General features: G+C 38.7%; 1 protein-coding gene across 2 annotated transcripts in view; it reads left to right on the top strand.

The window, feature by feature from the left end:
• The window catches only part of XPO6 (exportin 6), a 96229-nt gene that overhangs the window by 20201 nt on the left and 63871 nt on the right, over positions 1-12157 (top strand). For both annotated transcript variants that reach the window (XM_006201228.4, XM_015236842.3), the window contains exons 2-3: positions 8642-8732; positions 11701-11813. In XM_006201228.4, the coding sequence (XP_006201290.2) occupies positions 8642-8732; positions 11701-11813 (204 nt within the window). The remainder of the gene's footprint in view (positions 1-8641; positions 8733-11700; positions 11814-12157) is intronic.

The raw sequence follows: 12157 nt of genomic DNA, 5'->3' as shown, positions 1-12157 counted from the left end.
CATTGCTGGGAAAGGGGTCTGGTGGCCCTGCCTGGTGACTTGCCCAATAGCTAGTCGATTTTGGGCAAGATCCTCTCTCTGAGCTTCATTTTCCTCATCTGTAAAATGAGATTGGACTTGCTGTTCTCTGGGGTTTGCTTATTTCTCACTTAAGATTCTGTGATCCTGTTTTAGGAATTCTTGGTAGCATGCCTTGCGTTAAAGTACTCAGTAAGTATCTTTGGAGTTTAATTGACTAGGCATGCAGATGTAAACACTCATCCTCCTGGGATGTGTACCTGGGAAAGAGAAGCAGATGGGATTGTGAAGAGAGAGCTTATTCTTGGCTATATTACTTATTTATTTTAGACAGTTTCTTGCAGAATAACTTTTTATCATTTGCTTTTTTGGCTGTCTAATCAAAGCCTTCTGACTAGAATGTAAATAAATAAGCATATAAATTATATGTATTTTAGCTCTTAGTAGGTTATGATTGTTGCCCAACCAACAGATGTGAAATTTTTAATGTCTAGGGTGTGTAATACCCTTTTTCAAAAACAATGTGCAGTAATAAATCTGGCATCTGAGAGAATCAAGTAATCCTCTCCCTCCTGCTGTACTCTTTTTTCACGTTTTCTTTCCACTTTGGCCAGCTAGCTTGGAGCAGCAAGGAGCAAGGTGGAGGTTACCAATCCAACAGATGCAATTAAAAAAAACTTTTTATTTGGAGAAATTTCAAACGGACAGAAGTTTTCAAGGAAAGAGTAGTGCCAAGAACACTCTTATACTCTTTACTCAAACTCACCTCTTGTTAATATTTTGCCATGTTTGTTTTATTATTTGCACTTTCTAGGTGTATATATATATATGCACATACATATATAAACACACAATATTTTCTGACCATTGGAGAGTAAGGTGTCTACATCGTGGTCCTTTGCCCCTATATAGTATATTTCCTAATAGGGATGTTCTCTTACATAACCATGGTGCAGTTGTCAACTTTAATTAATTTAACACTGATTCAGTACTTGAATCTAATCTACCATCTGTATTCTAGTTTTATCACTTGGCTCAATTGTGATCTTTATAGAATTTCCCTCCAGTACAGGATCTAGTCTAGAATCAGGTATAGCATTTACTTGTTATGACTCAGTAGCTTTCTTTAGATTTGTTGGAAATTTTTGAAACCAGTGCATCTGTTTGTTGGTAGCTAATTGGTACTTCTTGTTTTTATAGATTGTCCAGTAGTACATGGATAGGTTTTTCCCAGCATAAAACACACTGTCCTCTGTGTACAAGATGTTTCCTCTAATTGGTCCCTGTGGGGACAGAATATGCTGCCTTGACTTTCTTACTACCACAGTGGGACCAATTGGGCTTTCTGGCCCAGACACCTGGCAGTCAGCCTGCTCCTAACTCATGGTCCTCAGCAGTAAACAGATCCTTTTGTTCATGAAGGAGACAGAGAATCTGACTGGGCACTTTATGCAAACCCAAGAAACACTAAGGGGGAATGTCTTGTTGTTGCCAACTTTATGGTATTTTAGACTAAAGCAGAAAAGTGCCTTTTAATGATAAGAATTATGTTTAGGTGCTGCCAAAGTGTACATTTAATCAAATATTAAGTATTTGCTTGATGATATCATATGAAGTTACGTCTGTAGTTATTCTTAGAGGGCAAATATTGCTCAGCTTTAAGCTGTAGGCAAGACAAGAAGGAGCCCTTCTGAGGCAAATGTATATAACTTGAACAGTTAGTTCCAGTCGTGTGTTCGTAGAATTGTGGTGAGTGCGTCTGCCCCAGCCTTGCTTTCCCGGAACATGGTGTGGCTCTGTTTCTTTCCTTTAGTAGAAAAAAATTTTTTTCCCTGCAGCTTTTGTGTCTAACTTTCAGAGTTAATTAATTCAATATATATCTGTAACCCTAGTCTCCTGTTGGTCTTTAAGCAAGTCATTCAACATCCCAGGGCCTTAGTGGCTGCACTTCTGAGTGATAGACTTTGAAGATTTGGCTGGTTTCACCAGTTTGCTTTTAGAGAAATAAAGTGAGTTTTCTACTTCATCATGACGTATATAGTTTGTTTTTTGAAAGGACAGTCTCTGCAGGTTGAGACACAAAGAGCAGCCACAGGAAAGATGGAAAGAAGACTTGTTCTGAGTATCATTCTCCTGAGTGGGGCTTCCTTTCTAGTGTTTTGAGCTGACTTCAGTAGGGGATGGATAGATGTCACATTGATTCCTATTGTGTCTTATTTTAAGCTTAGTATTTCATCTCATACTTCTCTACAGGCCTAAAGGCCAAAGAGATTTTTCCTGTCATCTGTTTTCTTTGCAGCAGTGAAGGGTGTAGGGAAGAATGTGAGTGTTCTTTTGAGAGTTTAGACATCCATGATAATCCTGTTAGCTTCCAGAGAGAGTTTATATGAGATTGGATTTCTTTGTTAATGGCCTCTGTTGTAATACACCAGATATGTTTTACATACTTTTAAACCTTGGTCAGCAGTCAGTATAGAATCACTTTGCTCAGAAACCTTCTTTATATATAAGCAAATAGAGTAATAAAACTATTTTAGGTATGCCACAGGAATATTTGAATTGTGACTGGTATTCTGGCCCTCAGTTTTTTAGGTTTAGTATCCAGGAAGCATGAAGCTGAATACAGAAGGCTCATGTAATTTACCTCCTTGAAGAACAGACAAAATGTGGCTCCTGGAAAAATGGCAAAAAGCTTGATAAAAGCTTGTGTGAAAAAGGGTCATCCCCCTCCCCACCTCCCCCCTAGTACCAATTTTGGAAAAAGGTTATGATTTGGAGAGGGCTGTTTTAGAGGCAGTTAGGTAAAACATTACAGATTTAATCAGGATTTGAGAAAACTGTCATCTAGGTATCTTGTCTTAAGGGTCAGCATCATATCCACCTTCAGTCTCAATGTTTTTAAGATAAATTATTAGCAGTCTTATGTTTTTCAAAACATTTTCATTGAGTGCTTTTGAGCAAAGGTCATTATGATCAGAGCCGTTGGCGTGGGAAATCTAAACAGAGTCATATGTCACTTGAATTCTGAGGAATTACCAGTATTCCTGAGAAACTAAAACTGATACTGACAGTCAGCTTGTTCCTTTTGCTCTCCTGAATTTGGCCTGTAAAATATTTTGAGTACCAGTTTATATTGGGTGTTATAGGAAATACAAATATATTAGGCAGAATCTCTTTCCAATTTATGTTCTGGTTAGAACAGGCCTGATATCTATGAATTATTAACTGTTACAGATACGACTTTCAACCATTACTTTATTCCTGGCATTATGTTTTACTACATGCTTTACATAGCTTATTTTATTTAATCCTCAGAACAACCAACCCCATGTGTTAGGTTCTCTTGTTATCCCCAGTTCACGAGAGGAAAAGGAGTGATAGTAAATAACAAGGCCAGGGTTGTGGTACATTCTGATTCAAACCCAAGGAACCCGACACCAGAGATTGTGCTCTTTAATTGTGCCTTTCTGGAATGAGCAGAAAGCAGTGCCATGGGCAAAATTCTGATACTGGTTACAAGAAAAGACAAAAGATGAAAACAAGGAAGGGATCTGTGCTGTAAACTTGGTAAGAAGTTTCATGAAGGTTGAATTATGAATTGCAGACCCAGGAGTAAATGCAGGATGAGAGTAGACATTTGTTATGAGACTGAGTATTGAGACTGGAATGATGGCTTCCTGTGGTGAGTAATGGTAAATTAGGCGTGCTGTCCTTCTTCCTTCCTAGTAAACTCTGCATTCTTCAGAGCCCAAAATGTGTTACCACTTTTGTGAAGCTTTCCCCATCTCCCTCAGACAGGGTTCTGTTTGGGCTCCTGAAACCTTTTATATGTGTGTCAGTACTATGCCATGTAAACTGTCATATTCTACATTTTTCTTCATAGGTCTCCCCTTCTTCTCCCGATCATCTCCATTTCTTTGAAGTAAGGAACACATCCTTGTATTTCAAGGACTTAATGCAGTATCAGTTACTTAGTGAATATTGAGCTTACTTGTTTGTTAAATGAACAGCCAAGATTCTCAGTTGGTTCAGATTTAAAGCTCCTTTATAACTAGGTTTAGAATATATGGAGCAGAAAATCTGTTTAGGAGAATTTAATTGGTAGTGAAGTACAGATTGGAATTGGGAAAGCTGACTCCAGTGTGACTAGGTAAAAGAAGTTACAGTGATCTAGGCAGGAGGTGATTAGGGCCTGATAGAAGTGGTGGTGAGGGAAAAGGCACAAATCTAAGAAATAGTGTGAAGTAACAGTCAGCAGACCTGACGACATTTGTAGGGAGTTTAGGGGATATGGGGAAGAGTCAAAAAAGATTTCAAATTATGTGACCCTTCCCCTTCTTTCCAGTTTTTCTTATAATTTATTAGGTGATTGTGAGTCTTGGTTGACTTGGTAGTTCCATAACAAATTAATCAGTCATATAGTGTAGGTCTCTGAACTGCTGGACCATGAGCAGTGCAATAGAAAAGCAGATAAATTCAAGGCACGCCCCACTTGGCAGATTTTAACTCTTTCTGGAGCAGAAAAAATATTTTAGATATATACATAGCTCTCCAAGAGTGTATATATTCTGGAGCCAAGTTTAATTCATCATCCTGCCTAAGGATTTTAATTTGCTGTTGAAGTAAGCCAAGTAACTCTTGGGGAAGCAAAGACTCATAGGATTGTAGTACTTTCTGTTGTTACTCTTGCAGTTTTGAAGACAAATAGGTGATGGTCCAGGAGTCCCACGCTCAGACTTCACCTGTAGGCCCCCACACTGCTCTTAGCAGTTGTACTAATAGAGGAAAAACACAATTTCTAAAATCAGAGCCTGCAAATACCAACCTGAGCGTTAAAAATAAGTATTAACATTAAGTTTTAAAAATTCTGTATATGTACTTACAGAAGAATACAGAAAGCAATCATCCTTGTGTAACTAAACATTCAGATCAAGAAAATAGAATATTACTCCTCTCCAAAGGTTAACCGCTATTCTGATTATAACACCATGGATTCATTTTGCTTATTTTTAAAAGGTTAGTGTAAAATGAATAGTGAAGAATGCGTTTTGGCTTCTTTCACTCAACATTGTTAGATTGATGCATGTTGTTGTATGAAGTAATATTCGTTCATTCTTCTTGTCTTACGTTATCTTCCTGATGAATAAACCACAGCTTATTCCACTGGTGATGAACACTTGGGTTCTTTTGACTTTTTGGGTGTTATGAGTAATGGTGCTGTAAACATTTGTGTACATTTTTGGGGGTATACATATACAAATGTCTGTATTGTCAAGGAGTAGAATTACAGAGTCATAAAATATGCATATGTTCATTTTCCAGAACGGTTATACCAGTTTATACTTTCACTAGCAGCAGTGTGTGTGTGTCCCAGTTGCTCAGTATCCTCACAACACTTGTTACTGTCTTAAATTTTAGCCATTCTGATAGGTTTGTAGCGCTATCTTGTGGGGGTTGTTTTGTTTTGTTTTTAATTTAGATTTCTGTGCTGACTGATGAAATTGAGCACTTGTTTTATGTATAGGCTTTTTGAATATCCTCTTTTATAACTATTTGTCTATCAAAAAATTGAGTCATTTATCTTTTCCTCATTGATTTGTAGAAGTTATTTTATACTCTGATATGAGTTCTGTGTTATCTATATTGGAGATATCTTTTCCCATTTTGTGGCTTTCTTTTACACTCTCTTCATTGTGCCATCTGATGAATATTCTGACTTATCAATCTTTTCCTTTATGATTAGTGTTTCCAAGAACTTTTTCCCTGCCCTAGGGTCACGAGGATGTTCTGTATTATCTTCCAGAAGCCTTACTATTTTACCTCTCACATTTTATATCTACCATCTAACTGAAATTTTTTTGTGTGAATATGCTTCGCTTGGTTTTAAGCTGACCTTACCTTTCCTTAGTTTAGCAAGATCTGGGTCTTAAATCCCAAGTACAAGCTAAGAAGCAATCACATGTGTCTGAATCCTTACTGTTCTTCATAAATTAGTCAATACAGTGCTTGAATAGCTTTTAGGAATTGAAACCTTCTCTTCCTACCATACCATGGCATTTGGTTTTTGTTTCATGCCTTTGTGCTTTTATTATTTGAAGGTGTAGTCTGTGTGGAATATTACCATGTATTACTTGCCACTAATTTCTTAACCCACTGCAATCTGCTTCAGTACCTGCTTAAAACAGTGGTAAAGAGCCTAGTGGCCTTCTTGCCAAATGGCGGTAACTCTCAAGTGATACTATCCTTCAACCATTTGCAGGTCTTGAATGTATCCTTTGTCTTTATATCTCTGTTCTCATTGTATGACCTTGGCAAAGTCTCAGCCTCCTTTTCTTCTGAAACTTACTTAGTTTTGTTTTGAAATCCAGTTGGAAAAGCCCCGTTAGATATGACTGGGACAAAGCCCTTATGCCTGAGGGCACAAATCTCCAGTTTCAAGGTAGGCCTAACCACTTTTGTTGTTTTGCTTTTGTCTGTTTTCATTTGGTATCTGAGACCAAACAAAAATGATAGCAGCCATAACTATGAATTAGATAACTCCTTGGAGTTTACATAGCAACTTTACGTGGAACACTTCATTTGATCCTCTTAACACCCTGTGAGGTAGGCGTTTGTACTGTAGTTAGAGAAGTGATTGAAAATGCAAACAGCACATTATTTGTTCTTGTTGAGAAACACCTGGTGATGCCATGGGATTATTAGGTTTTGGAGTTTCCTTTTTCATATAGCCATCATTTGATGAGAGCATCATCCCTGTGATTTTTTTGGGGTACTTTTGTCTTTCCACTTCCTGTGAGAATGTTAGCTTCTTGGGTTGGGGCGGGGAGGGTGGGGTTGATGGGACTGGGAATGGAGGTAGAGTTGGAATCTTTGGGGAGTCAGCAACTTGAGTCAGCAGCCTTTGATGTGTGGCCGTATATATTGCAATACTTTCTGTTGTCACCCTTGCAGCAAACTTTTTAAAAATAGCAAACCTTTTTTTTTTGGATGAAATGGTACACCAAGTTGATTTATGAAACAGACCAAAGCATTCTTTTATTTATATTAATTCATTTTAGGAATCTGAATTTATAGCACTTAGAAAGTCTGTCAGTGAGAACAGTGAGGCTGTTTTGATCAACACAAAAACTTGAAACAGGTTAAAAAGGATGCAGTCCTATTTTTGTCCCACATCCCAGTTATTTCTGCATTTGAAAAACTGCAGTTTGTAATAAAACAGCTTAGCTTACAATTCAGAGGTATTTTTTAGTTGAATGATATCTTGGTGTGACAAAGGACTGATATTTAGCATAAAATTCAGACAAGGCAGTCCCTCAGACTCACAAGTGCTTGGACAATAATTCATCCCTCAACATGTCAGAAGTTTGCTATCATTGCACAGCCGTCATGATGACTGCAGCATGGGAGGGACAGCTGTGCCTGGCATTGCTTGAACGTGGCCCCCGTGTGCTGTGTAGTGTGCTTACGTGTGCTCGTTGATGTAGATGGGCTGATACAAGCCTGATTCAGCCTCTATAATTAGTACCAGTCCTAAGAAGTGCTGGTTTATCCACAGAGATGGTCCAATTTCCTTAGTGTCCTCAGCAGCCAATTACCAAATGGAGGCCCCTGTAATATTACAGTTTGATATGTGACACATTTGAGTATGGACTTGTTTTAAAACACAGTTTTTATAGTTAGCTTCCATTCTGGGGTCAGTGGAGTGAATATGCGCAAGATGGGTGGGAAGAAGGAAATGAAGAGACAATTGAGAAATCAGAACTGTGGCTGGCTCTTGATTATCTCTGGGCACATTAATGCCTGTGAGGATTCAGAAATGGTTTGGGGATGCTCACCTTTTTTGCAGGCTAGTTGTGTGAAGGAGTGGTGACTTAAGTTCATTGCTGTACCTGATGTCGCCTACTTCAGTGAGAGAAGAGGAAGTGGATTTGGGGGTCCACATGGTAGAGGGAGAGGATGAGCCTTGGGAAGGTCGAGGGCCCCTCTCCTCTCATTGTCCACCTGAGTGGTTCTGTGGAGAGTCTGTATGTCTGTGGGCCAGTGGTTGGGAGGCACTGTCTAATTTTGAGTCCTTGCTTGGCTTGGCTCTTAGTTGCACCTTAATCTCTGTTGGCTGTTCATGTGAGATGAGAGTTGAGTGGATGTTGGCTTTTGAAATCCCTTCAGAAAACCCCAAGAATCCATGCAGCAGTTTGACTGCAACTGCTCTGAATCAAATATGGCTAATTATTCAGACACTGGGCAAATATTCTGTTGATGGATAGTCTATAAAGCACCCTCACCTCCCTGAATCTCTTCACTCTATTCAGCCAGGGCCAGGGGCTGTTAATTTGCTTTCAATATGTTTCTAGAATTACATTTTAAGTAATTTGCTCCTTTTTCCTTAGCATAAATCATTGAAAATCAATTGAATTTATAGAGTGTACTAAAACTGTGTTTTGAGCCAGCCAGGAAATTCCCTGCAATTTTTCTGGCTAATCTCATGTATTTGAAGAATGTTGAACCAAGGTATTTTTGAGGAAGTAAATTACTATGGCTGTTGAATGTGACCTAGAAGGAACTGAGGAACAGTAGAACTGAAAATACAGTTACTAATTTTTTTTGCTTCCAATTCCTTTGTTAGGCATCTGAAGAAGCCTCTCTCAGGGCATTGGAAAGTCTGATGACAGAGTTTTTCCATGACTGTACAACCAACGAAAGAAAACGGGAGATAGGTAAGTCAAGTGTTGAGTTGTAAGGAGTCACCTATAATGAAAGGGCCCTAGTGGGGAGGAAGGAGTTGGTAGCCTTGACTGGTCAAGCCTGCAATTTTCACCTTGAATTCTTGCTCTTTTTGCTCCGGTCCTGCTGGTTGTTGGCTGTGAGGTCCACAAACCTCTCTGCAAGGGTGATGGTCCACGGAGCCCACTATAATCCATAGTGATGAATTTTCTTTCCTTTGGCCACGTGTGGAAAACAGTCCCCTGTCTCTCGGCTTTGCTCTTAATTTCAGCAATGTTGAGCTTTTATTAGAAGTCTGTGATAATTAAAAAAAGAAAAACCCTCATGAAAGTGTCAAAACAAACGTTTTTGGTGTGTAGAAGTGTAACCTGCACCTCATCTAGTGCCCAGAGATCCTTTAATGGGTATTACCTTTGGGGCTTATTGCTTTTTCCTTATTGCCACTGTTATTGCTCTCATTCTGTAAGTTTTGATGAACAAAGGCTTCAAACAACAGAGAGATGTAGGTATGATAACTTTAGGTCTTCTGGGAACCTCAGCACTTTGTAGAATCTTTTTTTCAATTTTATAGTCACTGATAATGCACGACATTCATTAAAACATACTGTAAACTAGAAAGTGTATTCAAGTGTCAAATCTCTGCCTCAGGGACGTGCTGCACTGAGGTCCTGGAGTAGGCTTTTTATTCTGAGTCCTCATTTAACCCTTGAACTTGAAAATGAAAAATATTTTTCTTGATCCAAACCTGCAGGCTTTTCCCTGCATGTCTGACTGCTCTGTACAACCTTCATTGTTTTCACCTCTTTGGAGGCCTTTTTCTGTGTCTCCAGGACTCTGCAGACCCATTTCTCTCCACGTGGCTTCTTTAAGTCGTATTATCCAGCTAAGTGTTATGGCTAAGTTCTGCCCTTGGTCGGAAGCTTGATTAGGGTTTGGATTTTCAGGTGGCCAGTAAACCTTTGGCTGCAGCCCATTTTCCCTTTCATCCTTTGAGCATCACATCAGCTCCTGGTAGATGCTAACTTCTTACCTCTTTTAATTTTAAATGTGGTGGTCTCTTTTGGGCCTGCCCTGTATATATCTTTTTTTTTTTTTTCTTTTTCTGAGACTGTGCTGTAGGGAACTGGAGCATTGATAAACAAGGGATACTGACAGAAGCTGAGCCCAGTAGATGATCAGGCACCTGGCTTAGAAGATCCACTCTGCTTGCTTCTCTAGGTTTTCTCCTATTACTCAGTTGGGCTAACCCTCCTCCTGCCCCAGTGATCCCCTTGTTAGTTTTATGCTACTGGTTACCTTTTACTTACAGTAAAAATGTCACTGGTGCTTTCTACCAAAAGAGGCAAAGGATCTTTGCCTTACGTTAGTCTGTTACATTCCAACACTAATTTCTCTGAAGTCCTATTTTTAGCTTATAATTGATATGCTTTTGGTTTTTCTCTTAAATTTTGGTTTACAAAGCAGATATTGCTTACGTTCAGCATTCATGAATTAAAAGCGGAACCTTTTTAACATGTTCCTATTTTAATCTGATTTTAAAACAGTTTTAAAGTACAAATATCTAATTTAAATGCTGACTAAGGGGAATCTGGGGGTTTGATAGTGGGCGTGCCTTAGTTCAGTTCTCTTTGTACCTAGTCTTCATAGCTTTGAATGTGTAGGCTGAAACTGCTGCTTGCTTCTTTTTTCATGTCTTAGGATAAACTAAAGGCTTTCCTAGCTAGGTAGGAGAAAGGAGGGAGATCTTTTATTGTAGGGGCTCCACCCACCCTCCACCAAAAGTGTGTTTTTAGTGCTCTAGAGATAGAGCTGTTAGGGAACCTCAAGAAACAGTCTGATCATTTTAACGGTGGAGATGGGTGAAGCATCAAAGAGGAACAGTGATTTGCTTGGGCGCAGACTCAGTGATTAGTGGTAAAGTCTAGGACAGAGTCCAGAGTTCTTTATTTCCAGCCAGAGATCATTCTCTCTGGTTGGACTTCACCTCTGGGATTCATAGGAACTTTTGCCTACTTAAAAGAACACGCCATCAGTTTCCTTTTATGGAATTTGTAATGAGACTGTCTTGGTGCATTTAGCCTAAGTTGTAGGATGCTGGGAGAGCAGTAACTTTAGGATTAGAATGGCCTGCTGTGCTTGCTGCTTTCCCAAGGGCTTCCTGTAATTTCTCAGGATTGTTGCCTTTGTGTTTTTACCCTCTTTGTGTTATATTTTGTGACCAGCGCAGCGGGTCAGGGTGACTAAGGGGCAGCATGTCCAGAAACATGGTGACAGACTCTTCATGCTTGCTGTCTGTGGGTCTGGCTGATACTACCAGCAGCCCCGGGATGACGAAAACCATTTCTAACTGATTTGAGGTAGACAGGGCAATCCCATGATTGCTACTCTTCTTTTTCACAGACTTTTTTGGGTGATATTTTTTAAGAAAACCAACCCAAATGAGGAGAGTTAGCCATTTTGTATTCTCTTACATTTTTTTCCAATCCTGTGTTTATAAAGTTAGTTTTAATTTTTTCTTTCCCTACTTTTCTAGCCATCATCTTGTGTATATGTGAGTGAGAACAGTGTTGAGTGGTGAGGAGATATATATATATATATAGTTGTACCCCAGAGGAAACAAGTTACCAATTAGCCATCATTTGTAAGGTAAAGTGGTACTCTTACAACTATCTATCCACACATTAGGTTAAGTAAGAACTTCAACAGTGAAGGTTTCTCTGCCTGAAAAAGTGTCCATAGCAAGGTTATTGGTTTTTAGATGGCTGAATACACTGTCAGTGTTCATGGCTACCTCAGAGTCAGAAAAATATTGTATGCTCTGTCCTTTGGATCTTGAAGAATTAGCTGAATTTTGTGATTAGTTTTGATGTAATTTATATTATATCAAGAGAGGTGTGTTTACTATTTTATTAATTTCGTGTATTTTCATAGCCTTCTCTTGTTGCTATTTAACTTTTCCAGAGGAGCTTCTTAATAACTTTGCCCAGCAAATAGGAGCTTGGAGATTCTGCCTGTATTTTCTCTCCAGCACTCGGAATGACTATGTAATGATGTACAGTTTAACAGTTTTTGAGGTAAGTTGTCAGAAAATTTTATACTATTCTGAAGAGTATTTTGTAAGGGGGTGGGAAGGGATTAATTGGGAGTTCAGGATTTGCAGATCCTAACTAATATATATAAAATAAACAAGTTCATACTGTATAGCACAGGGAACTATATTCAATGTCTTATAAGTGATGGTGAAAAAGAATATGAAAACATATATATGTATGTTCATGTATGACTGAAACATTATGCTGTATGTCAGAAATTGACACAACATTGTAAACTGATTATACTTCAATAAAAATATATATATTAAAAAAAAAAGTATTTTGTAGTCACATTGCCATGTCATTGGACTTTACTTTTGATGTGT

This window comes from Vicugna pacos, chromosome 18 (genome assembly GCF_048564905.1).
Source record: "Vicugna pacos chromosome 18, VicPac4, whole genome shotgun sequence".
NCBI lineage: Eukaryota > Metazoa > Chordata > Mammalia > Artiodactyla > Camelidae > Vicugna > Vicugna pacos.
The sequence above is the reverse complement of the archived record's forward strand: the minus strand, read 5'-3'. Positions and strand labels throughout refer to the sequence as shown.